Source organism: Balaenoptera ricei, chromosome 8 (assembly GCF_028023285.1).
Source record: "Balaenoptera ricei isolate mBalRic1 chromosome 8, mBalRic1.hap2, whole genome shotgun sequence".
Taxonomy (NCBI): domain Eukaryota; kingdom Metazoa; phylum Chordata; class Mammalia; order Artiodactyla; family Balaenopteridae; genus Balaenoptera; species Balaenoptera ricei.
The window spans coordinates 65,995,785-66,022,715 of NC_082646.1; the positions used below are offsets into that span (position 1 = coordinate 65,995,785).

Below are 26,931 nucleotides of genomic sequence, written 5' to 3' on the forward strand. Positions count from 1 at the left end.
TCACAAAGAAAAGCAGATGAGGAAGGAATAAGAACAGATCTGGGTGATTTGTCTGAGCAGCCTTGGAACATCCAGATAATCTTTCTTGGCCTTTGGGTGCCATATGCTAAAGGGATGGGGTATAGATTGACTTTAATGTGCGGGAGATGTAGGGTGAGGTTAGGTTTTCCCTGGATTCTCCCAGAGGAAGTGAGGATGTTCCTGAAAAGACAGGAGGTGGGTGGCACCTTCTGCCTCCCTTCCTGGCCTATCCCTCTCACTGAGCTGTCGTGGTACCAATGTCTGCTGGCTGTGGCAGCCAGACTGAAAGTGGGAAGGAGGGAGAGGGCAGAGTCTGGGGATTGTGACAGATGTCTTCCATACCCCAAATGCCTTTCAGGACAGCATGTGGCACACAGTAGGCTCTCAGTTAATATTTGTTGAATGAATGATAAATGACTCAGGACACTCATACATGTGTGAGAACGTCTGGAAGATGATTTGTCCATTTGTTGCTTTCTTCCACCCATATAAGGTTGTTTGCACCCTGGCTTCATGAAGACTCATGCTCTCTGTGTGGGTCCCAGAGGCCAGGTGAGTTCTACCCTGTTCATACCACACTGGATCAATCCTGGCATAGCAGAGTTCTCCTCCTCTCTACCACCCCTTCCCAGGAGGCTGTGTGCTTCTATGGGAGGAGTTCTGGACTCGGAACTAAACACTGGTGTTGTGGTCCTTTCATTGTCACTGACTTGTTGAATAAGCTTGAAAAGGTCACCTACTCTTGGGGCCTCAGTTTCCCCAGGGAATAATTATTTCTCCCTTTATAGGGTCATTGCAAAATTAAACAAGCTAATGAATTAAAGAGCTTTACAGATCATAAAACATGGTGCATGGGGGCAGGAATGTGATGGTAATGATACTGAGTGTGACACCCAAGATAAGTTAGGGTCTTAGCCAGGCAAAATACACAAGCTCTTTGAGGGCAGGGCATGTGGGTGATTCTCCTCTCGCATCTCCCAGGACCCAATAAGAGCAGTACATGGATGCCGAGTAAGTCATTGAATGGAACTGAACTTCTTTCTTCGGAAGACCCCTAGTAGTGACCTAGATCTAGAGGTTTTAGACCCAAAGAAGGCAAGGCTCTCCATCCTGCTATTCTCCAGGGATTAGCTGTTCCTGCTTGGGCACCCATCTACTCATCCGTCTGGGCCTCAAGGAAACAGCCTAGAATCTGAAGCCTCCCTCTTCACCAGCTGCCTCCTCTGGACTCCTGTCATCATGGACTGCTACTGTCATCACTGTGTGCAATGTGCCTGGCAACACAAAGGGAAGGCGATGGGCGACACCAGCATCTGCTAATCAACCTCTCCCTTTTGAAACACTACTTAATGTGGAACCAAAAGCAACATTTCTTGTTATTCGAAGCTATTCAATTGCATATAATTATGTGTCATTTTACAGTTTGCAATTTCTTAGCTATGTTTGACCAAAAATTGATAAATACATAAATTACAGTCCAACCCCACTGATTCATACCATGCATGGGACTATGGGGCACCCTCTGGGTCTGCTGTATCAATGCCCACGTGGCTTTGCCTCCCTCCACAGCTGACCACTGAGGATGCTCAGCCTCAGTCCCCTGGGCACTGTCACAGGGCAACGTGAAGAGAAGCAGCTGAGCTGTAGGTGGCTGTGAGAGGGCAGATGTAACCCAAGCTCAGAGAACAGACCCGGGGCTCAGAGAGAAAGGACTCCCAGTCCCCAGAGAGTGAAGGATGCAGCACAAGGACTCTCTAGTGTTCATGGACACTTTACAGCCTTTTGCAGATCGTCCGGAGAGGGAATCCAGATCCAGGGAGGCTCTACTTCTCCCAACTGAAGCACGTGTCTCGTGGCATTATGGTTCTTCTCACCCTCTTCTCCCTTTCTCTGCTCCTCAAAAATGACCTCTAGCCCTAGTGCTCTGCCTTGATAGTCATGTAGCTTCTGGGTCTATCTGCCCCCCACCCCACCCCTCCAGCCATGTCTGGCCCATATTTGACTCTGGAAATGAACCTGGTGTGGGTGGTCAGATTTGGAGAAGAGAATGTGAGGAGCCTTGGCCAAGTGTTCGATGGCTTAGCAGTAACCAACTAGCCTGTTCCTGCACACCATTCTGATACTGGAGCCTCAGACATCCCTGCAATCAGTTCTGGATTTATTCATCCATCTATTTAATAAGCATTACCTGAGCACACAATATGTACCAGGTTCATTCTGACCATTTTTGTTGATTGAAACATGAAATACTTGTGGGAACATTTTGATAAAAGGTACAGTATCAGAGCTGGATGCCTCTGGAATCAGAGCTCTTGGTCTTCCAAAGATGGCACCTGGCCCCACTTACTTGCTCCGTAATTTGGGTAAACTATTTAATTTCTCTGTGCCTCATTTTCCTAATGTGTAATATGGAAAGAGTAACAACAATGGTAAGGGCATGGTAAGAGTTAAATGAGATCTGAGGTTGAACAGTATGAAATTGCCACCAGCTGGCTGCTTCGGAACTACAAAAACACTAATGTCATATGGTTTTAACCTAAGTGCTTAGCACAAGACTTGGTACAGAGCAGCTGCTTAGTAAGTAGTACCTTTGCTTCTTCTTATCCAGATGGTACAAGCCTAACGGTGAGTTCCCTTACCTCGACTATTTGTCTAGTGCTGATGTTTGGAGACGAAGTTCTTTCTAGCACCACCAGGAAGGTTTTGACTCAAGGTTTACACACTCAGTGGGTTAGTTTTACTTAAGACTAGGGACAATCACGTTAGAGCAGGCAGTGATTGCCACAGTTAAAAACTAGCCAAGGAGCTATCTAATTGTGCCTAGAAGTCGGCATTTCTTTAGGTCTTATTCAAAGTGGTACACATCAGTCAAATATAAAGTTAACCACTAATGCTAATTAATACCCTCAATTATTTTAACGGAGTTGCCGTTCTAGGAAATCATAATGGAATGGGAATTGTCTCTATGCTTAACCACAGATAACATGTCCATTAATCACAAGTATATTTTTTCAAGAGCCAGGAAGAGGCAGAAGCAGAAGCAAGTTCACTATGAGCAGAGAAGAGTGCAGGCCTCAGTCCTAGAGGGGCAAAAAGGGGAGTGGGAGGTGGAATGAGCGTCGGCTTTCCAGAAAGCTTGAATCCAGGAGGAACACAGAGCCCAGAAACCACGGCCATGGACAAAGCCCTCCTTTCTCTGCATCTTTTTCTCTTGAGTGAGCTACTCAGGCAACACTGTCACTGGAAACATCAAAGATCTTACCGTGCCAGAAACCAGCCCGACTAACCTCGTGTCCGGGCCTCCTCCCGGCAGTGCTGGTCTCCGCTCTGCTGCAGAGCACCTTGTCCGCAAGGCAGCCTTCTCAGGGCTTCTTGGGTTTCCTCAACGCCTAGGGCTCTCCCTGCATTTCCTCCAACCAGGGCCCAATTCCTAGTTGTCTCGGAAGCGAGGCAAAGCTGCTAGCTCTGTAGTCCCCTGGGGCTTTCCGGCTTGCAAGAGCAAAAACATACTGATACCTGCTGCAGCTGCAGGCCCCTTGCTATTTTTCCTCATCTCCCTCCTCCAGCATGTTTCCAGTCCTTAGAGTATGACCGGGACCCTGAACTCCCTTTGGCTTTCACCAAAGAGGCTATATTTTTATTTACAGAGTCAACAAGCTGAGTGGCAAACAGAAAGCAAAAATACACTGCGGTTTGCCAGTCATTGCCTTCGAGCTGGAAAGTCCCACCCCACGTGTTGCACGTGAGGCAATGGAGGCTCAGAGAAGGGGAGGGGCTCGTCCAAGGTCACACAGTGAGTCTCTCTTCCTTGCTCTAATAAGCTTTTCTTTCCACAGTTCTGTATTAAGTGCCAAACTGCAGGCCACCCCCAGAGAAGAAGAAGAACAAGAGAACCAATCTCAAAGCCTGCATCTCAGCCGTAGAGCCCTCTGTGTTACGAGGCCCTAGGGAAACGCAACCCCCCAAGTTTGAAGTGAGGAGGCCCCCCTCTTGAAAAATCAGTTAAAATGCCTTCCTTTATGCACATGCCATCTTTGACTTCAAAAAGACTTTATTCCCAAGGATAAACAACCCCATGTTTGTGTAATATAATTAAGTGAAGGCATCTTTAAATGTCATACTAGCTTGTGCCCATTTCAAATTGTTATGCATCAACAGAACTTAACGAGATAGCCAAGCCTTCTCCTTGCTGTGAGACGGAGATAAGCCACAGCACTGTGGGCCCTTTAATAGATTGCCAAAATAAAGTATTTTCTATGCAAATTATTCATGCAGTGGGACAGCTAATCGCTTGCCAAGAGCCCGCCCACGCCTCTCTGCAATTAGTCGCAAAGTTGAGGGAGCTCCAAACTCTGTAGGGGCACTCAGGTCTCCTGCTCCTCTGGCTCGTTTTCAGGTGAGCAGGACTTTCTTTCCGCTGGTGGTGGGGCCTGGACTCCCCCGCCATGGAGACTGGTGAGGGGTGTGAGAGGGTGGGCAGCAGGTAGATGGGTAAAGGTGAAAGAGAAAGGGAGTTCCTGGAGTGCCATCCCAGCCCAGCACCTGACTTCATGTGTGTAGTGTGTACTTGGGCCGCCTCAGCTTCTTCATCTGTAACTTGGGGTGAATGCTGGTCTGAGGTTCCCAATAGCCTAGTGTTTCAAGGAAAAGTGGCAAAGGGGATTGCGAGTAAGTTCAGCCTTTTTCCTGCTCAAGGAAGAACTCACTTTGGGCTTGCAGGAAGCCAGAGATTCAAGATCAGAAAAGGGATTTGGAGTCAGGAAAACCTGCAGGGTCCCAGCCTGCTATAACTCACATCCTGGCAACTGTCATCGTAGACATAGGAAGTCTGTGTGACAGCCAAAGGAGAGTCCGGATAATTTAACCAATGATTAGCGCTCCCCCCAGCTCTCACACAAACCAACCAGCTCTCTCTGCCCCTCCCAAGTCTGTCTCTTAGTCTCTCACTCTCTCTCTCCCACCAACAACTGGTTATGGAGGGCTCTCCAAAGGGGGCCAGCATTCAGTGACCTCTTGAAACCAGAGCAGATATGATCTGGGAAAGGAAGATCGGGGTATCTTGCTCTTGCACCAGCTTGTGCAGGGCCGCACCCCCGACCTGGGATCACATGTTCACTCCCCAAAGGGGATGGGGCCAAGACTCCACACCACCTTTGGCCTCCAATCCCAAGATCTGACGATATGGGTCAAACCTAAGTTGCCCAAAAGAGCAGACTTGCTCTGTGAGGGATCAAGGGGCACCGTGAGGGCAAAAGTCATGTGTGTGCACATGTGTTCAGAGAATGAAGGGACTGTTTTTGGTGTTTGGGGCAGCTTCAGAGGCTAACTGCTCACTTGGTAGGTTAGGGCCTGGGTTAATCCGTGGGTTCTCAAGTTAGTGGTTTGCTTACTTAACAAAAAGTTATTTTTCTTATTAGGGTTTGTTCACACATCAAAATGGCAGTCATTTAACCTAGCAGAGTGATGGATGACGGGTACTTGCCTTTGATATTCTTCGACAGCCTTTCGATGCCACCAAGAGCCGCAGAGAAGTCACCGATGAAGGGATCATTTGGTTGAAAACTTGAGTATCAGCCGTGCTCCTTCCCTTGCTGCGTGCCGGTGACTCCCACACAGACGGAGCACGCGTCTGAGCCTCCCCAAGGCCTGGGGTGGCTCTGGAAATGCCTGTTGATCCTCCCACACAGAGGTCAAGGCCCACAAGGCCCCGGGTTCTCAAGACGGAAATGACCGGGGAGGAGCAGCACATTGAGCCCTTGCTGCTGAGCCTCATTAAAGGCAAAGAAACGGCTCGGATTGGCTGCTTGCTGCTTCCCTCCCTCTCTCATCAGCCATTCGACCCCACCTGTGGCCTCAGTGGGGCCCAGGAGGCGTCACTCTGGTCTCACTTCGCATCGCACCTGGTCCCTGCCTCAGGCCCCAGGGCTGATCCCTTCACTCTAACTTGTTATGAGGCTCGAGGCCCCAGCAGGTCACCTGCTCATTGCTTAGAGTAGCTTTGCCCCACCAGCCCTGCCCATGGCCCCTCTGGCTGGGGCCCTGTTGCCTGCTGATGCTCAGCCCTCCTTGCACCTGGCCCTGGCTGTGAATACCTATCACCAAGCTCCGCAATCTGCAGATCACTTCTGCACTGTGTGGGATCAGGGCATTGAGCCCGAGCTGGGTTATGCCTGGTGATTGGCCCTCCCTGTGGCCTCCTGGTTCCTATTGCTTGACTAATTCTCACTCAGCCCCAGAGAGAAGATGGGGTGTGATCAGGGTGGGAGGGCTCTCCCAAACTCCTCATCCTAGGAGGGCTCCAAGTCCAGGTCCCCCTAAAGCCCTTCTACCCCTGTGACTCAGACTCTTTCACACATAGAGACATGAGCAAGCTGTCCCCTGAGTATTGTGACTCTGGGCACATGGGTCTGGGCTGGGAGAAGGCAGGGCTCAGAAGGCTGAGACTCTGAGCCCTACATGTGAGGGCAGGCTGGAGAGGGTGCAGTGAGAGAGGATGGGGTGAAGAGAGAAGATGGGGCAGGATGGGAATGTAGGACACAGAGGCAACTGCCCACTCAGAGAGCAGCCAAGGCCTGACTCTGTGTTGTGAACCCTGGGAAGAGAATTGACAAGTTCCTTTTCCATCCTTTTCTTCTCTTTCTCTACTTCCTTCTCTTCCTTTCCCCATCCCATGGCCCCGCCTGTTAAGGAGATGTGCTGAGAGAGCTTCGCTATGGGTCTCATGGTGTCTGGGGACTAGCCTGGGGGCCCATTCTCCCATGTGGAACATCATTTCTGTAGAGAGTGCATTCTGAATACCTAATGGCTCGCAGGTGGGTTCCTGGAGCCCAAATCCTGTATAGCCAGAGCTTGCCTACACTGTTGCAGCTTTGTTCCACACTAGACATATGCAGCCTTGTTCCACACTGGACAAGAACCCCACCCCTGCCCCCCGGAGGCCCGTGACCATGGCAGCCTGTTTCCCTGCCTCTTTGCTGGCCAGCCCTGGTGTTCTCAGAGTACCTTGTACCCACCAGTGCTCAAGGCACACACTTCAGTGGGAATTTGTATATTTAATTCTCCCCCACCGCAGGTGATTCTAAGACAGCCAGCAGTGGGAACTCTGATCTTGTTAACTGCTTCTCAAACTTTAACAAGTATCAGAGACATCTAGAGGGCTTGATTAAAGTCTAGATTCCAGGGCCCTATCCCCTGATATTCAGATTCAGGAGATCTAAGGTGGCACCAAGAATTTGTGTTTCTAACAAGCTCCTGGATGATGGATGCTGCAGGTACATGGACCACACTTAAGAATCTCAAGGGTCTGATCCAACCTCTGGCCAGCAAAACAGGGCAGGGGCTGCTGGCCAGCCTTTCAAACACCCGTCTGAGGGCTCGAGTTCCCATTTGAGGAGGGCAACAAAACTCAAGCCAGACGCAACTGGGCCACGTGTCAAGCCACTGGCCTGGCCCAGATGGCCGGGGCATCGAGTGTCAGCCGCTGCCATTGGCTGGTCCCTCATTGACGGGTTGTCATTGACCACAGAAACTTGGCCAATGGCAATCAATCAGGACCCGCCCCCCGCACTGCCTTAAATACCAGCAGAGCAAACAGCCTCAGACAAAGCTGCGCCATATATCAATTACCAAGAGGCTGTGTGCTCCTCTGGGCGGAGGGAGCCGGAGCGAGCGGCCAGGGCTGCTGCCCCAGCTGATAAGGGCCCGCATTGTTCAGGGACAGCTGGCGGCTCGATAAGGGCCTGCTCGTCCGAGATAATGGCAGTGGGCAGGCGCCTCGCGGCAGTTTAGAATATCTTGGGTCTCCAAGAAAGGTTCTATTAAGCCCACTGACCCCAATTGAATATTAATTAGCTAATTAACGGATTTATTGTTCCACGCCATTTCTGGAGAGGCCATTTTTTTCGAGTGCCATTATTTTTGTAAATGATTTTTCACATTGTGCATAATTGAATCTTTGCAGCTGCCAGCATCTTCTGCATGATTTGGCAAAAAAAAGGAAGCAGAAGCACTTAGGGTCCCCCCCACCCCCCTCCCGCCTCTCTCTCTCTGAACAAATGTTTTCAGCCCCTCCTGCTAATGCTGGAGCGAGGGGGAAGGGGAAGGGGCGCTGGTTCTGTTTCACAGGTTTGTTTTTTAAGCTAAACTGCAACGTGCGCACTCCTTTCCTCCCTTTTATAGGCAGCTGAGGGCCGAGGCACTCTGCGCGGTCCCGCACCAGGCCTTTATCTAGCTGTCTTCAGACTGGCCAGACTTCGCTTTTTGCAGCCCAGACTCCTTAAAGCATTGCGCTTTATATTAGGGGTAGGTAGAGGGGACAAGGTCCAAGCTTGTCCCACCCAGAACTCCCAGCAGGGAGGCCAGCTCTGGAGAGCAGAGCAGCGCCCCTTGTGGGCTCTACCTCGGCTCCCGCCTGCCCTTCCCGGCTGCAGCCCAGCCCTTCCCTAGCCGGAGCCTACCTGGGTCTGGTTGCTCTGAGGGAACAGAACCCCATCCCAGCATCTCTCTGCTGTTCTTTAATAAGCCTGCTCCAAATTCCACGCCAGGGCTGTCTGACTCCCTGGAGCCGGCATCTGCCCATAAGTTGACCCAGGCGGTCCCACAGGCATATGGCTGATTGAATCAAACCCATTCCTCAGCAGAGGGTCTGGAATGGGGGGCGGGGTATGTGTGCTGGAGTGGGGCTTACGTGGAGGGCTCAGCAATATCGTCAGGTAGCACTGGGGAGCCCCGCTGGACATCTCAGCCCCCTTCAGAATCATTAATGAAGCCGGGGGCAGACAGAGGCTCCAGGAATATTAGTCAGGGCCCCCCGGTGGGTGGGTCTAAGGAAGGCTTATACCCAGGACCTGCCCCTGGCCACCAGGGGCTGCAGAGTTTTATTGGGATTTTTTATTAAGCCACCTCTTCCTGCCCTCGTCCCTGTCCCTATCCTGCTGCTTGTGTTCAGAAAGAGGAATTCTGAGGGCTTTCTGAGCAGAGAGATGAGTCAGGAAGAAGGTCTTGCATCCCCCTGTGCAGACACTGGCTGGGATCATGTCATCTGCCCATTTCCTTTCCTCTGGGCTGGAATAAAGTCCCAGCAGACAGCCTGACAGATGTCATGGGCATCCCCACCAAGTGCAAAAGTTGTGGAAGGGACCCCAAAAGTCTGACTAAGAACTGGAGGTGGCTCTTAGAGTTGGGGAGGGGGGTCATTCAGTCTCTGCTTGAAGACCTCCAGGGAAGGGAAGCTTTAATAATAAGAGTCATCCTTGCATGGAGTCTGCATGCTCCTCCCTCTAACACCCCACCCCGAATCTCCCTGTCCCCATGACAACCATACAGCTAATAACAGCAATAATCATAATCGTATCTAACGTTAATTGAGGAACTACTATGTGCCACACACAGTACTAGGGACCTATCATGCACCACCTCATTTAGTCTTCCTAATATCCCTGTGAGGTAAGTGAGATTTTGAGGCACAGACGTGCGACGTAACCTAGGCAAGGTCACTGATGAAAGTAACAGCACCAGACACCAAACCCCACTTTGCCAGACACCACTTTTGACAACTCTACTCTCCAGACAGGAACACCATGGCCTGGAGGCTGTTCTTCTGTGGTTAACAAGCTCAGTTGCTGGGAATTCCCTGGCAGTCCAGTGGTTAGGACTCCGTGCTTCCACTGCAGGGGCTCAGGTTCGATACCTGGTCGGGGAACTGAGATCCTGCAAGCCGCTTGGTGCCGCAAAACAAACAAACAAACAAACACCCCCCCCCACAAAAACAAAACAAACAAAAAAACAAAAAAACAAGCTCAGTTGCTGCAGATGCTCATCATCTAGCAAGGTCTCCCTTCTCCCTGCTGTCCTGGACCTCCTTTCCGATGTCCAAAGCACAGAGGTGGTCTGGCCAGGAGAGAGCAGAGTGAACCCATCACCTTCCACATTTTAGACACTGTATTGTGTTAATGCAGCCTAGCTGGCAATAAGTTCTTAGCAAGGGGTCCCACTCCTCCCAACACCTCCTATCCTCCAAGGTTCAGATTCATTGTTTTGAAAAGGAGCCAAAAAGAATAAAGACACCAGAAATAGAGCATGCCCCAAGTATGTACTTCCAGCAGCTTAATGAAGCCATCAAGGACATAGGGGTTTCCATTCCTCCATTCTGCCTTCCTGAGTGTCAGCTTCATTCTAAGGCTGGTTTCCTTTGTGGTCATAAGATGCTTCCAGTGGCAAACAGAGCTTCCTCAGGACAACTTGTATACCTACTCACTCTGGGCCAATAATAGGGGCCAGGTGTACTCTTTTGATTTAGACTGATCACCTGTGGGACGGAGATTGGGAGTCAACCAAATGTCCACCATATAGGGTGTCTCAGGGAGCTGCTCCCTTGTTCCTGTGGGAGAGAAAAAGATGTTCAAGCTTTGGCTCCACTTCAGTCTCTCAACCAGACATACACTGCTTCTTGCTGGATTTACCTAAGAGAAATTCACCACTGCAACAAAGCTGATTCTCACCAGAGGAATGCATATTCCTCCTAATAACCTGATTTTTATTTCTCTCCAATAATTACGACCTGGAATTATTGTACTAAGGAAGTGTTTGACTCATTTCTGATCCTGCTTTCACAGGTTCCTCCATTCACAGAAAATGCTCCCCCCTGAGTCATTTGAGATATTGGCACCATTCTCAATTCCTTTCTCTGTAAGCCCCAAATGTCTTCCCTGGTAATGGGGGGTTGTACTGAGGAGGTGGCCACAGTCCATCTCAACTCATAAAAAATTGTTTACCCAATATGAACACCGTTCCTTTGGCTATTTTATTCTCTGTGCTTGCAGAAGCCCTAGGAGCAGAACATGGGTAAAAGTCCTTGGGAGGAGATACGGGAGGCTGGGTTTTCTGAAAAGGGAAAAAGCAGACCTGAGAGGCTATGGCAGGTAGAGCATTTCACCTCTGCATCCCCAGGAGGGTTCTAGTATATGGGTTTTGAATGGGTATAAAAATAAAAAATCCCAGCAGGGGCCCATGAGGAGCAAGTTATGCAAAACTCATTTCTCACCTGGGCAACTGAAACTGCAGGTGTCCCCACCCCTGGTGTCTGCTCCCTCTGATTCACCCTGTGTATCACCCCAGAGTGATCTTTCATAGAGCACAAATCTGATCATGTCCTTGTTCCATTTACAAAGCTGTGACATTTCCCTGTTGCTTCGAGGATAAAGGCCCATCTCCCCTGCTTGGCATGAGGGCCCCTGCAAGCAGCCTGGCCACTCTCTCCTGAGGCCTCTGTGTTCTGTGTTGCAGGCACACCGAGCTCCCGGACGCCCTCCACCCAAGCCCACTCTCTCCCACTTCTGGGTCTTTACCAGTGCCTGCCATGCTCATCCTCCCTTGTTTGATGGTTCAAGTGTCCTTTCCTCAGAAACTCTCCTGTTTCCCAGGCTGAGTTATCACCTTCTCTCCCTTCTTTCTGAAGCTCTATCATGACACCGACAACTCTGAGTTATGACATTTTCACTGGCTGCCTCCTGACTCCCCTCTTTTCTGTGAGAGTTTCTGAGGGCAGGGACTTTGCTCCATTTCTTTTGTATCTCTCTTGCCTTATCCTGTATTAGATGCTCAACGTGCATTGGATAGATAGAAAAGTGGATGGAAAGAGGAATGGAAAGAGGGAAGGATGGATGGAGGAATTAAACCAACCTCACTCTTTTCTGCCTGTGTCACTAGACAGCTATCAGGGATGATTTGCGATGTCTGTACTTCAGATAAATTCTTTCACAACCTCATCCGTGCCTGTGATGGAAAATTGTGTGACATGGTACTACTCAGCTCTTTGAAGAACTGCCCCCAAAGAGCACCAAATAATGGTAGCCTGATAGGAGGTGCCTAGTGACCAGCCACAGAGCTCTGTCCTAGGCCACGTCATGCCCAATTTTTAGCCAAGAGAGTGATCATCTCTGCTTGCAATTAGCATTATTACCCCTCGGGAGAGGCAGCATTTAAAAATATCACCCCATGGTGCTGAACTCTGCCACCTGTTGAACACTTCTGGTCTATCAGACCTCAGAGTCCTCCGCAGTAAAGGGCACCCCCGATTTACCGAATCACGTGCCTTGTCCCCCAAGCCAGAGACCATCCAGGCTATCTCTGTGAACTGTAGCTCTCTACTTGTAGCCTACTTCCCTGTGTGCCATGTGTCCTGCTCAGGAACCTATTATAGCTCTCTATTGCCTTGTACATAAAGGCTTAAACTCTTCTTAATTTCTTGTCTCCCATGTCATCTCTAAACACATTCTACCTCCCCATGTCCTGTCTTCAGTCTCAACCAGTCAACTTCCTCCTGTACCTGTAAGGGCTTCCCTCATATTTCTAGCTATTCTTTCTGTAAGAAGCAACTCTGTATCCACCTCTTCTCAGATATTTTTTTACCACACCTCCTCTTCAGAGTTCTCACAACATGATACTCATTCATTCATCCTCACTGTGGATGGCTTATACTGATGATGTATGCCCGAGGAAGCACAGAGCAGGCGTCCTGTCCCAAGATACAGAAGAGCTGACTTCTATTCCCTCCTCTGCACCACTTGGCCACATTACAATGTCTTTTATTTCCTCACCTGTAAAAAGGGCATATGAACCTGTGCTCTCCCAGGGAGGTTGTGAGACAAATACAGCAATGGAGGGGACGTGAATTTAATAAGCAGAGACATTTCCATTATGGGGAGTTGTCATTTGTGCTGTTGGGTGGATAAGTTCCCAGAGGGTACAGGCCTGTGACCTCAGGAATGTAGACGGTCCACAGGGAACAAGGGGCTCTTGACATCCTGCCTCTAAAGTCTCTTCAGGCCTAAGGGCATTATTTTGCTGGACAAAGGGGCTACTGATGAGCAGTGGGGGTAGGTAGAAATGTGAGCATTCCTTTAGGGAATAAAAACAACCAGAAGTGTAATGGGGATCTGCTCATCACCCAGGTGGAGTCAGGAGCCCGGAATTTACATGTATTATGGGACTCTGGGATCTGTGCCCCTTCCTCTGTGTGGAGCTTTTATCCTTGCCTGTTTTCCTGCAAAAATCAGAAGGTGAAGCTTGAAGGTGTACAGGACTGGTAGAGTAGAGGATGGGGGGTTAGGAATACGATGCTTCACTCTTCAAAGTGCTGCTGGTGGTGAGGGTCACAAGAGACAAAGCCAGTGGTGGAAGGTAGAGTCTGACCCCTGCTTGGCCTGAGGCAGGGCTTGCACTGTGGAGGCTTGGGGGTCCCCAGCAGGACAGGCCATGCCACTTTTTTTCTTATATTCCCACTTTAACAGGTTACGGGCTACACATTGGTGGACACCTACTGCTGGTGGGGCTGGGAAGAGAGCATGCAGTAACAGCGTACCACCACATGTCCTTTGACAGGGGACTCAAGGGCTCCCAGAATGTGGGAGGGGAGGGACCTCTAGGATTATGTAGCAAATCCCCCAGTGAACACAGGGGAGCAGAGCCAGATGGGAGTTGGGAGCCCAAGTTAGAGGCCCTAAGTTAAGGAAACAATGTTAGGGCATCCCCCTGTATGATTTAAAATAAATATAATATCTAAAGTGCAAAAGAAAGTCGTGTTTTTGAAATGAAACAAACTTACACATATGACAAAATTAAGATTGCCCCTTGGGAATTCCCTGGCGGTCCAGTGGTTAGGACTCTGCGCTTCCACTGCAGGGGGCCCGGGTTTAATCCCTGGTCGGGGAACTAATCCCGCAAGCCACATGGCATGGCCAAAAAAAAAAAAAGATTGCCCTTTTTTAGTTTGGTTTTTCCACCTTGCAGGTCCCAGACAGGAGGCAGAGGGGAAGAAGACAGGTCACAACGAAGGGCACTGTTGGCATCATTTCCCGAAGTTAGAGGGGCCTAAACAGGGGCCTCCCTTAGAATCCAGCTGCTTCTGGAGGCGGTGAGCTCCTGTCTTCCAGGCGAAGCCCACATCATAATACTTGGAGGTGCTTTCCACCACGCCTTCCACTCTGCGGCTGATTGAGGACCAAAGGGCTCGGCCTCAAAAAGTTCAGGACCATGGAGAGCTCCAGGGAGCGCCACAGCCCTAATCCCATTCTCCCTTCTGCAGGGCCTGTTCAAGCCTTGCCTTTAAGCAGGGAAATTTTGAAGCTCCAGAGGGGATGATGGCCACGATTCAGCACTGGTTTTCCCTTTACCCCTCCTCCTCACTCTCTCTTCATCCAACCCTACCAGTTCGGGCCCACCCTGCCCAGTCTCCTCCAAGCTCAGCCTTCCTGAACTCACTGGGGCATCTGCCTGGAAGGAGAGGATCCTCTGATGATGCTTCCACTGCTTCCTGCCCAACAGCCTGGAGGCTTCTGTAAAAAGCCACGGCCTGAGGCTGGGTGGGAGGACGAGGAGCAGGGTCCCTCTTCAGATGGGAAGTGGTAGTAATTAGCCTTAACAGGGAGGGAAGGATAGCCCGTTTCATTACAGGGAAATGAGATTTTTAAATCCCATTTTAAGGGCCACGTCAGCTCTAAAATGGCCTGTGGTGGGGCCTCAGATCGGTTAGTAATTAGCTCTCTTGTTTCTAATGAAAGCAGAGGGGCGGGAGGAGGGGTCAGTTAATGAACACAGGGATTAGCTTCCAAACAGGCCCTAAACAAGAAGACAGGTGCAGGGGAGGGCGTGAAGGCCAGGCCAGGCCAGCTGGGCCCCAGGCTGAGGGGCGGCCAGCCTGTGGGAACTTGGAGAAGGGGGTCCAGGGTCTCCTGAGCCTCACGGAGCCAGTGTCCACCCCAGCCCTACTTTATGCCAAGTTCCCCCGCAGTTCTTCACCGTGAGAGGGTAGGGGTGGATGGTCGCCTGGTGTCCCCAGCCTAGAAGCAAGGGGCTCTAGTGTTAGCTGGATTCTGGAAATCTGTGGCCCTGCATGAAAGGCCAGGATGAAGCAGGAGGGGTGTCCACAGGAGCCAGACAAAACAACCCTTCCTCCGGGGGGCACCTGATGGGGTGCATTGCTGGCAGCAGCAGGAGCCCCCAGCCTCAGCTCTGTGACGCACAGCTAAGAGAAACCCACCTCCCTTGGCCCCTCTCTGCGCCAGGACAGTCCATTAGGAACCCTGAGGCTGAGACTCAACCTGGACCTCCTCCCCTCAGAACAGCCCAGCCAGGCTGAGGGTGGTGAGGTCTGGAGAAGAGGAAAGGGAGGATTGCTCATGCTGCTCCCATTGTCCTGTGCATTGCCAATTCCTGCTTTTACAGCAAATCTTCTTTTTCCCTGGAAAACTGGTCATGCAGAGTCTGCAGAGAAACCTACTTTCTTGATGCCTCCTCTGTGGAAGGCAGTAATTCCAGGTGTTCAGAACAAGCAGGCTAGAATTCCCCAGAAGCCATGGATCCAGCCAACATGTCCCAAGTTAGTGGTATTATGGGGCAGGGAGACCTGTGATGGCAGCCAAGAACCCAAGCCCAGTTTCTTGGTATTTTAAGGAAAACTATTTCTTGTTAACCTGGAAAACAAAGGGAGAGAAGCAGCGAGCAGGCGTCAGGGCTGAGTGATGCTTTCTCTCCTCCATGCACTGTGTGCCCAAGTAGGACCCTTGGCTGGAATGCAGGTCTCAGGATGCAGGAGACAGAGCCCCGGGCCAGGCTGAGGGCCAGGAGGCAGGCTTCCAGACCAGGCTGGCTACAATGTGCCCTAGCCGTTGCTTCCTCTCTGGTCCTCAATTTCCCCAAAGTGAGCCCTTTGATTAAGATGGTCCATAAGAATGGGCCAGAAAAGGTCATTCCTTCCCACTCTGTCTAAAGTAGGCCTCCCTCTAGCCACTCAGAACTATATTTAGCTTGTTATTGATCTATTTGTTTATCATCTGTCTCCCCCACTAGGCTGTAAACTACACACAGAGAAGGACCCTGTCTGCCTTCTCCACTGGCATTTCCATTCCTCTGCACCCAGCACCATGCTTGGCATGTAGCAGACACTTGATTCATGTCTGCTCACTGGCTGGCAGGCTGGTTCCCTGACTGAATGAATGATGATGCACTGGGGACTGCCTCCCTGAGAAACCTCCTGCTCAGGGATTGGATGACTGAGAAACCTCCAGCTCACGGATTGGATGACTGAGAAACCTCCAGCTCAGGGACTGGATGACTGAGAAAACTCCAGCCCAGCGATTGGATGACTGAGAAACCTCCAGCCCGGGCACTGGATGAGCTGCCTGGAGTCCCACCACTGCTCCACCCTGCACTGCCTCTGACTCCATCATCTGGAATTGCTCATCCCACTCAGCACCCAGCATAGGCGAGGACCAGTGACAGGCTCAGTTAGGATGTGCAATAAGGGACAGAAGTACCCAAGGGCCCTCCTTACCCAAGAAACAAGTTCTCAGTTGGGGGATGGTTTATAGTGAGAAACAGGGGTGGGGCAGGGGGTCCAGGGGCTCTGTCATGGGTAAAAGCTACCGTGCACTCCTAGATCCTTCCATTGCACAGGGCTGCCTCTAGGTGTCCATTTCACATGAGAATTACCTGTCTGGAATCTGGAGTCAGACCAGATCTGAATTCAGATCGAGGTTCTATTACTTACTAGAATGGCTCTTTGAGCCTCAGTTTCTTCAATGGCAAAATGGGGATGATGATAACAATAGCACCCATAGCAATGGGGGTGATAAAAATAGCACTTCCCTAATAGAGTTACAGAGTGGCTCAAGTGGGTTAGGCGTGTTCTTACTTATGAAAGCCCACTGAGTTTGTCCCACACTGGTCCCAGGGTGCAGTGCCCTTTCCAGAAAGCACACACCGATGCCCAGGAACAGCCTGTGGGGTGCAGTTAGAGGCTGCTGTGGGGAGCCCAGGACTCCTGTGGGAGGGTCCCAGGCCTCAGAACAAGTGGACCTAGACCTGGCTGTGTAGAGTGAATGTTCCGGCAGTGACTACATGTTCTGGTGTTTACCACGAGCCAGTCGCAGTTGTGAGTATGTGCTGTCCGTGGGACGACTCAGCTGATGTTCAAGGCAGCCCTGAGAAGTAGGTACCATCAACACGCCCCTTGTAAGGATGAGAAAACTCCTCATCTGTAAGATGGGAGCTAAGTAAGCTGCCCAAGGCTGTACAGCTGCCAAGCAGAGGAGCTATGATCAGAACCCACGTAATCTGGCTCCTGAGCCACATGCCACACCGTCCTTTGCCACCACGGTCGCCCTCACCCCACGCCTTCCCTGCAGTTAGAAGGTTCTTCCCAGACTCTTTGCCCACTCTCTCTCCCTTCTCTCCTGCCCTCTGTCTCATCTTTCCCACGTCCCCTTTCTCCTCCCTTTCCTCACTCTCTCCTTTCCTCCCTCCCTGCCCCCTCTCTCATTCCCTCCCTCACCTCTCCCTGTCTCTGTGTTCCTCTGTCTCAGGTAAGTGGTCCCTGATCTGTGCTGGCAGATGGGGAGGGAGGTGGGAGAAGGGGAGCCTGGGTCATTTGGGGGAAGCCTTTGGCCCCCAGTGGGGAGAGCCCCCGTGGTCCCCAAGTGCAGCAGACCAGGTAGAACGAGAGGTGTGGCCTGGGAACTGCCTCAGTCCCTTTAGCACCTCAGACTCTGGAAGACAACAGTGTACCTGCCGTCCAGAACCACAGGGAACTCTGGCCACCACAGGGCTTCCCACTGCTCACAGAGCAGACCCAGGAGGTGTGAGTCTGTGAGTCAAGCTGAGGGAAGAGCCCCTGGCCCAGCTCTCCTCTGAAATCTGGTTGTGCCTGCAAAGAAGGCAGGGGAATGGGGGGATGCAGACCCCCAACCTGGGCGCCACAGGCAGCCAAAGGGCGCCTGAGCCCCCGAGGGACTCACGCTTTCCCTGCAAAGGCCATAATCTCTGCCAAACCCGGTGCCAGTGGGATAGACTTGGGACTGGGCTGCTTGTCTTGGGCTCCGAGCATGTGAGTTCAGAGAATCGGGGTCTAGGCAGCACCTACTGGAAGCCTTGGGTAGGTGTGCAGCCTGGGGTCTGGAGAGAGGGAGAAACCAGTGTTTTGGGGAACCCAGCAGCACAGAGGGTTTCCATCAGTTCTCAGAAAGACGGATGCTGCCCCAGAATAAAAACCATTTTGTAGAGTCCAGAATATTTGAATCCAGGTCTTCTTCCCCCCACTGGAAATAGGTTTTAAAAGCTAATTTCTCTCCCTCCTTTCTGAGGCCTGGCCCAGCTTCTCCCTCTTCCTGCTACAGCAGTTTCATAGTAAAGTGCCTCTCGCCTCTGCCCTGCACCCCTGATGAATGCCCGGAGCAGCAATGGCGTTCCCCTTCCTAGGTGCAGCCCTGAGCCCCTAGAGAGGGTCATGAGGGTCTAACCCAGGTAGAAGGAGCCCCAGGAAGGGACGTCCCCTGATCCAAGAAGGGGGTGCAGGTGGTGAAAGGGAGAAACCACATGGTGGAGAGGTTTGATGTGAAACTTATTATGTGAGCACTGGACCCAGCCCCGAGGGGAGAGTTGGTGAGTGTGATCTCACTGGAGCCTCGGGGCTCAACATGGCAGCAGAAACAGAGGGGTGTTGCTAGGTTGCGGGCAGACCCACTGGTTGGAGGGGCTATTGCTGGGTGACGGAAAATGGCCCCAACAGGAGGGAGCTCAGGAACAATCTACTCTGGAGGTACCAAGAGTCTGAAGAGATCTGGACACCCATCAACCTCATGTCTGGGGGTAGGAGGTTGCTACCTTTGCTGGGATAAAGCAGTATGAGAGCCTGCCCCAGGGGCCAGGAGCAGAGATAAGGTTTGCTCATGAGGTGCTGATGAACCAGCACTCTTTTCTGGATTCTAGCTGTGTGTGCACGTGTCTGTGTGTGTGCGTGTATGTGTTTGGTTCATCTGATCATTTTCTCATGATAAACCAGTCTTGATCAAGTATTTTTCTGGACCAACTTACCTTCGCATCAGCTCATCTTTATTCATTCATTTTAAGCTAATTATAGTTTGGGAGGTAACATATAGCTAAATATTGACTTGCAGACTGACAGAATTCTCTCACTGGAATTTTCACCAAGAGTGATGCACAATCACAGCTACAAAGCATCTTTCCTTAACCTACCCTCACCTGGTGGCAGCCTCCGCAGATGGGTGGTGCTGGGGATCACTCAGTGCCAGATTTAGTCTGGCCTTGACTATCTCTGACAGCTTTGAGAGAGCAGTTATCTCCATGTAGAGATGAGATTTCCCAGGCAGGAATTTCACGTGGATTCCACCTGTGGCTCCTACATGTCTCATGATGTGGGGCATGGTTTCTGGGACCAGGCCCAGGAGAAGAGGACCCATATGAGATTCCATGATGGGCCCTGCAGCAGTGTCAAGATTAGAATCAAACTTCTTTCCAAACACAGACTACGTGGTCCAGCTTCAGACCAAGGAGTGGGGGCATAAGCAGGTGTCATGTTCCATGGGTCCCATGCCCCTTGTTAGAGTATCTCTGACACCAGGGCACTAAGGAAAGCAGGTGGGGAGATGGGGTCCCAGGGGCTGGCTGGGGATGGAGGGGATTTGTGCATAGCTAGTGCAAGGCTTTCCACATCCCCACTACCCACAAGCCCCAGGCTGAGGCTTGAGCTGCTACAGCCTCTAATGGTTCACGTTCAGTGCTCCCTGGCTTCCTCAACTTCAATCCTCTGTGGTGAGCTACGGCCTCAAGGAGAACCAGGTCAGGACCATTCATGCCCTACACTTAAACAAGTTTCTCATACACAGTGGCTGGGGAGGCGGGGGAGGTCAGGCTTTTCCTGGGTTTCCTCTGGGGGTTGCAAATCCTCTCCAGGTGCATAATCCCTAGCCCCCAGTAGCCATTCCAGCCCCAGCTTGGTTGCCCTGCTACAGAGAGAGATTGGTCTCCTCTCTGGCTCTCTCCCCTCCCCCCCACCATTGGTTCTACACCTGCCAAGGCAACGCCTGTGTGGCCTCTTCCTGGGGGCAGCTGTGGACTGCTATGGGTCTTCCTGTGCAAAGGGTTTCCTACTCAGGACCTCATGATATCCAGGATGGTGACCCCAGCTCATGTAAGCACAGCACTTCACAGTGTAGATCTCAGCCTTGTGGCTGTCCCAGGAAACAGATCATCCCCATTTCCTGGATGAGGATGGTGAGGCAGCAGTAAGTGGAGCCATGATGCTGAACTTGGAACGTTCCATACCACGTTAGGCTGAGGAAGCACCCCGTCAGGGTATGGGGCAAGCAGAGTGGGGCTGGGGTCATCTTAGAAGGCCAGCTCTGCTCTTGGGGGCTTTCAAAGCCTGGCTGCCTGACTTTGAGTCGATCTCACTGTGAGTGAATTAATTGTGGTGCAACCTAGAGTGTGAGACAAGTTAATTACATAATTACTGCAAAATGACACGTTATTTCATGGCTGCAATATGGTAACTCTGTTGGAAACAATTGTAATTGCCCAGAAACTGCATTCGAGTGGTTCCATTATCTCTCGATAACCATGGAATTAACTTGTTACAACTTTATCTGCAGCAGACTCCGAAGTTAGGACTTGGGTCCTTGGGGTGGGCACAGCCATCCTAGATATAAGGGCCCAGGGAGGGTCTGGCATTGAGGGCTCTGCTACAGTCCAGGGAAATAATGTTCATGTTGAGCGAGAAAAAAGTCCCTCATTACAGACTCCAGCCTCAGGCTCATGTGCTCAAACCCATTCACAATCTCACATGGTCACACACAGACGACAGCTCCCTGGCCTCACCAGACTCACTCAGATATACCCACTGCAGCCTCTCTTTTCTCTCACATACACGGGTGCAGCTCCTTCATAGACGGTGGAAGCCCCAAAGTAGAGAACTCCTACCCCAAGATCCTTGGCCCTAGAGATCGCTTCCCACGGACTGGGCCACCGGCCACAAAATCATATCTTGGAGACGTAGCCTCCTCCAAGTGCCCGTAAGAGCTCAGCCATCCTCCCGCTTCACTCAAGCGGAGGAGCAGGCCCGGGGGCAGGTGACGTGAGATGGCAGTGCATCCCCGCTTCGCCCAGGCGCCAGGTCCCTGCCCAGGAGCAGGCAGAGGCTGAGGCTGTCGGCTGACTCCATCTGGCCTCTGGTCTGTGGCCAGGATAAAAACCGTCCCTGGGGAAGGAGTGAGTGGCCTGCTGGTCAGGGGAGCCTGTCCATATAGCCTTCTCTGTTCAGGCTTTGGACCCAAGGAGCCTCTCTTTTTAATACTGTTCAGTGACACCTTTTCAGTTCCGGGCTATGTGCTCGGCACTATGGCTTCAGCCATGACCAAGATTCCCTGGATTCCCTGCTGGCCTGGGTGAGCCTAGCTCAGCCGCTGGATGTCTGGCTGTCTTCCAGTCTGAGTACCTGCCGGCCTTCTGTCTGTCCCCACCTATCTCTGCCTACACATCCGTCTACTTGTGTGTCCATCTCTCCTGCTTGCCAGTACACGTATGTGTCTGACTGTGTGTCTGTTGACTTGTCTGTCTGACTCTGCGGTCGTCACAAACGGTCCCATGTCTGCTGGAGGGAACCAGCCTGTCCCAGGTCTCCCCATGGTGTTCATCCTCACCTTGATGTGCTCTGTTTGTTTTCCTGGCTTTCCCCCTTCTCCTCAAGGGCACGGACTGTGTCCAGTCCATGATTCATCCTTGTGTCTGGTACTTGCAGCGCAGGGCTGAGACAGACAGATTTGCCGACTGAATGAACGAAAACCTCCCACCTGCGTGGGCTGAGTTACAGGGAAACAGAATTGTTCTCACTCATCCAGGGGAGCAGAAAGGCAGGCCCCAGGTTGGGCCCAGGCTGTAAGGAAGAGACAGCAAATGCTGTCTGTCCCCATGAAGGTTAAGAGGGGTTTAAGAATGGTGCTCCCATGGCAGGGAGCTCAGGATTTGGGGTCCTACCATGGAGGTAGACCAGAGCTGGGTCCCTGTCTGGGCAGTCTGGGGGGGTTTCAATGGTGGATGTAACACAGGAGCCCAGGAAAGGGAGGTTTTCATCTTGGGGGCCAGGGTATATGCTCTGCCAGGGGAGGGGGAGGACAGCCTAGCTCCCCCTTCTGGCTGAGGGGGTGCTTGGGGTTGTCCCCTCCCCTCCAGCTTCTTCCCGCTGAAGCCCACCTGGAGCCGCCCTGCCGGCAACGGCATACGCTAGAGCCCCGTGTCCTGCTCCAGGGCCCCCTCCCCACCAAGGACCAAGGGGAGGGTCTTGTTTTACTCCCAAGCCAAGGGGAGGGGCCCCAGGTCTGTGTCAGTCATGTGATCAATGCAGAATAACCTCCCCGGAAACATTCATAAGTTTAATCCACGCCAGTAATAAAATCGCATTACATTTCTCATAAAATAAATGTTCCCATTTATATACAGAAGACAGACTGTACAGGCCCAGCCTGGCCCCAGGAGGGGTCACACACAGACGGGCGGCGGTGGAGGAAGGGCCATTCCTCCCATCGAGGACAGAGGAGTTCTAATCGGCAGGAGAGTGGCTGGCCAGCCAGGCGGGTGGGCAGGCGGGCGGACGGACAGACGGGCCGGGAGGCCAGGTGCCGGGCGTTACTGAACCTGGGATTCAAAGGTGCCATTGAGTTGCCCCTCCTCATAGTCCATCTGACACAAGATCATGTTGTTCTTCAGGAAGAATTTGTCTCCCACACAAAATCTGGAAAATCCAAGCAGGAGAGAGAGGCCATGGAGGGGTCCCAGTGGACGGTGGAGGCTCCAGACAGGACCCCACCCGGGCCAGGAAGTGGACATGTGGGAAGTGAGGTCCCGGGGAAGTCTGCTCCTCGAGCTTTCCAGAGGGCACCCCTGAAAGTCCCATGCAAACCCGGTCAATCCAGAGGGGACCCCTGAAAGTCCCATGCAAACCCGGTCAATCCAGAGGGGACCCCTGAAAGTCCCATGCAAACCCGGTCAATCCAGAGGGGACCCCTGAAAGTCCCATGCAAACCCGGTCAGTCCAGAGGGGACCCCTGAAAGTCTCTCGGCCAGGCCCTGCAGCCTGGGGTGTAAGACAGACAGGTAAGCCCGGGGCACAGCCCTTCCACATAGTCAGAGCTCCTGTGGAGGTGGGAGCAGGGGTGGGGTCGGAGGGGAGGTGTAGAAATAATGTACCTCAGTGCCAGAGAGGGAGAAAGAGAGAAGGAACAAAGAAATAGGAAAAGACCAGCCGAGGAGAGGGAAGGAGAGAGGCAGAGATGGAGCAGGAGGAAGGGATAAAATGGCTGACTTTTCCAACCCTTTGTTCCCCTCCCCAGCTTAAGGAAATGGCTCAGTGAAGGGCACTCTTCCTCTAAACAGAATCTGTGGGCTTCCGGGAACATCCTTCCAGGAGGAGGTGACCCTGTCCCACCATCTTCCCTCTAAGCCAAAGAAGGCCCTGCTTTGCCTCTCTGCCCCTCCCAGTCCTCCTCAAGCACTGGAGGACTCAGCCCTTCCCCCAAAGACGTCCCCAGGGTGTCTGAGGCTGTAGTGGGACCCCAGGGTCACAGGCTCAGTCCCAGCAGATCCCACTTCAACCACCAGGTGGCGCTGCAACTTCATCGAGTCCTCCCGGCAGTAGGTCTGGGCAGAGCCCCAGCCAAACCAGCATTCCCTGCAGGTCCCTCTGGACCTCACCCTCTGGGAACACTTGTATGAGCTCCTTCCTCACCTGGGGGCTCCTGAGAAAAGGGCCTGCCTTCTGGGGCCCGGCCCCCAGCCAGGGTTGAGGGCTCTGGCTCCTTAGGTCCCTAGGGTCTCCCATAGGGCTTGGGGCACAAAGTAGGGGCCAAAAGACCAGAAACAAGGCTGGGCTGGAACCAGAATCACAGAAGTGGTGACCGTTCCCCAAGGGGATTTCACCCTCCAGGTCTGGGAATCCTTTTTCGCTAGAATGTCCATGCGTGCTCCTGCATGTAGCACACACACAGGGCACAGGACATGCATACAGAACCCTTGTGCACACACATTTAAAACATGCATGCACAGGCATACTCATTTATTATGCACACACAGACACCCACCCCGCTGCCCCCCCCCCCAGCCCCATACATGGACATTTAAAAATACATGCATGGGACTCCTCTGGTGGCGCAGTGGTTAAGAATCCACCTGCCAATGCAGGGGACACGGGTTCGAGCCCTGGTCTGGGAAGATCCCACATGCCGCGGAGCAACTAAGCCTGTGTGCCACAACTGAGTCTGCACTCTAGAGCCCGCGAGCCACAACTACTGAGCCCACATGCCACAACTACTGAAGCCCGTGCGCCTAGAGCCAGTACTCTGCAACAAGAGAAGCCACCACAATGAGAAGACCGCGCACCACAATGAGTAGCCCCCGCTCGCCACAACTAGAGAAAGCCTACGCGCGGCAACGAAGACCCAACGCAGCCAAAAATAAATAAATAAATATATAAAAAAATAAAAAATAAAAATACATGCATGGACACTACACACACTGCACACAGATCATGCATGGCCCCGTCCATTACATTTGCAAAGAGCTGTACTCCACAAACATGTACATGCGGTATTGGAGGGCACACATTTGGCTACAGGGCTCAGGTGTACATAAAACACACACGTGAACATACATGCTCACAACATGCACACACAGAACCCGCATTTGCATGCATGTCTCCATGGCACTCCTGGTCTGTGGCAGCAGGTGTCAGCTGGGGTCTGCTGAGTATGTTGGGTTTGTTACAGGCCAGCACTCACCTCTGGTTGCAGAGCTGGCAGGCGAAGCAGTCGAGGTGATATACATTGTCCCGGGCCCGCATCACCATCTCGAAGGCTGGAATCAGCTTGCTGCAGGCGGCGCAGTTTCCTGTGGTGCCGAAGAGCCTGCAGAGGGAAGGGTGCAGAGGGCTCAGGGGCCTGCTGGGGTGGTGTGGGGGACAGGGTAGTTGCCTCCACCCAGGGCCCCACCTGCCCTCCCCCTGGTTCAGCAGGTGGGCCTGGGCAAGAGGGAAGGAGCACAGACGACAGTGTCTAGATTCTGCTAAGAGAGAAATTGGCACATTCACCCAGGAAGGAGACTCTGGGGACCCAGGTGTTGGCTGACACTGCCCGTCCCCCCGCTTCACTGACAATGTCCCCTCCCAGGCTTCCACTGGGGTCCCTCAAGCACCTGGGGTCACCAGAATAACACTGGGCTGGGCCCTGAGCAAGGACTCCAGACTCACACAAGCCTGAATTTAGAGACAGTCTGTTGATCATGGGCTGTGTGTCCTCAGGCAAGTTACCGAGTCTCTCTGAGCCTCATTTATTTCAACGGTAAAACGGGGACCATAATACATTCTTCACAGGCTTGTTGTGAAAACTGTAACCTCTCAGTCACAGCTCCTTTAGTAAATGCCTATGTAGTGTTTGCTATGTGCCAGGCACTGTTCTAAGGGCTCTCCAAAGACCAACTCATTTAATCCTGACAACAACCCTACGGGGTGGTCTTTTTCTGCTACCAACTCATGGTGTGACTTGCCTAACTCCCTTTTCTTGAACCTCAGTTTATCCTTCTTTAAAATGGGAAGGCTGGACTAGATGATCTTGTTCAAAGATGCTTCTAAAACAGGACTGATGCCAAAAGGAAGTTCCAAGGCCATCTGGCACAACGCCTCTTTGGGGCAGGCACCCCTCCTCTTAGCTGCTGGTTGCAAAGCTCTGAGGACAGGGAACTCACTCCTTCCCCATGGAGGCCAGTCCTTGGCTGAATGTTCCAGGGGTCTGAGCCAGCCAGGCCTCTGCTCTGCATACTGGCAGAGCAAGCCCCAAGTGAGGCAAGGGGGCTGAGAGGCGGGCGGGAGGCCCTCTAATCCCTGATTTGTCCAGCTCAAGCTCGGGCGCCTGCAGATGAGCTTGGCTCCATTATTCATCAGCCTGAGCTGCCTGTGGCTCAGATTAAGGCAGACAAAGGCCGGGCCAACAGCATCTGCTTGCCAAGAGGGGCCTTTCTGGCCACCAGTCCAATGAGAAGTGACTGCAGAGAGGCAGGCTCTGGACAGCCATTCTCTGGGGCTGAGCAGCTCAAGGAAGCCCCATACCCACGCCCACCCTGGCCCACTGGCCCAGCAGGCCCCGAAGTCATTCCTGAGCCTCTGCCAGAGTCCAGGAGAATACCTTCAGGCTCCAGTAGCTGGCAAGGGCCCGGGATGCTTGTGGGTGCATCAGCTCTGTAGATGAGCCCATCCTGCACTGTGGTCGTCCCTCTCTAGGTCCTGTGGACTCGTCAGATGGTCTGCCACCTCCCCTCAACCTGGTAGGTTCAGCCCCCGGGTGATGTCCTAAACCTCCAGACTTGGAGACCCCTTCCAGGTTGTCGAGGGGTGAGTTCCCAGAGCATCCTTAACCCCTCCTCCTGGCCTCAGCATCTCTCCTCCAGCCCCAGTCAGGAGCACTGAGTCACACATCCTGGTTTCTAGACCACTTAAAAAAAAAAATACTCCTGCAAAGGCAGAAGTTAAAAGCGAAGGTGCAGGCAGGTAAATCTTAGGCTCTTCGGGGAAATAGGGGAGCCTCTGCTGATAACCCCACCCTCCCCCCAACATGCCCAGTCCTGAGCAGAGGGAGCCCCAAGAAGCCCTGGCCATGACCTACTAATTAACGCGATGGGCCTTCCTTCCCCGCAAGGCCCTGCCGCCACCCAGCAGCCTGCATGGGAGCCAAATGCAGATGCTGGGTCTCAGCCAAGGCCCCTGCTTTGTGGCCTCCCTCCAGCCTTGCTGATGTCATAGATGGCCTAAGGGAGGGTTAATTGGGGAGGGGGAGCCCCAGGGAATAGGATCCAGGTTGTGGAGGAGGGGGGGTTAGAGCTCGGAGGAATGCGAGGAGGGGAAGCGTTAGTCTTTTCACCATTCGCAGAGGGGTAACCTGAGGTGGGGGAAGAGGTGCAGAACTAGTTCAAACCCAGGTCTTTAAGTTCCAACATCAGCACCTCTTCTTCTAGGGTCTGGCTACCTACCAGGCTCCCCAGGCGTGGGGGTGTTTAATCCCAGGGCCCACCTGGAAGATG

The 26,931-nt window shown here is 52.4% G+C and overlaps 1 protein-coding gene across 4 annotated transcripts in view; it reads right to left on the bottom strand.

The window, feature by feature from the left end:
- Positions 1-10,092: 10,092 nt before the first annotated feature.
- LMO1 (LIM domain only 1) overlaps positions 10,093-26,931 on the bottom strand; it is a 52,352-nt gene continuing 35,513 nt past the window's right edge. For 3 of the 4 annotated variants that reach the window (XM_059929533.1, XM_059929532.1, XM_059929534.1), the window contains 2 exons: positions 24,642-24,767; positions 22,223-22,600 (listed from right to left, as the gene is read on the bottom strand). In XM_059929533.1, coding sequence (XP_059785516.1) covers positions 22,495-22,600; positions 24,642-24,767 — 232 coding nt within the window. In that variant the 3' untranslated portion in view covers positions 22,223-22,494. Of the gene's footprint in view, positions 10,400-22,222; positions 22,601-24,641; positions 24,768-26,931 lie in introns of those variants that run through there. The other variant, XM_059929535.1, reaches the window with a different exon arrangement.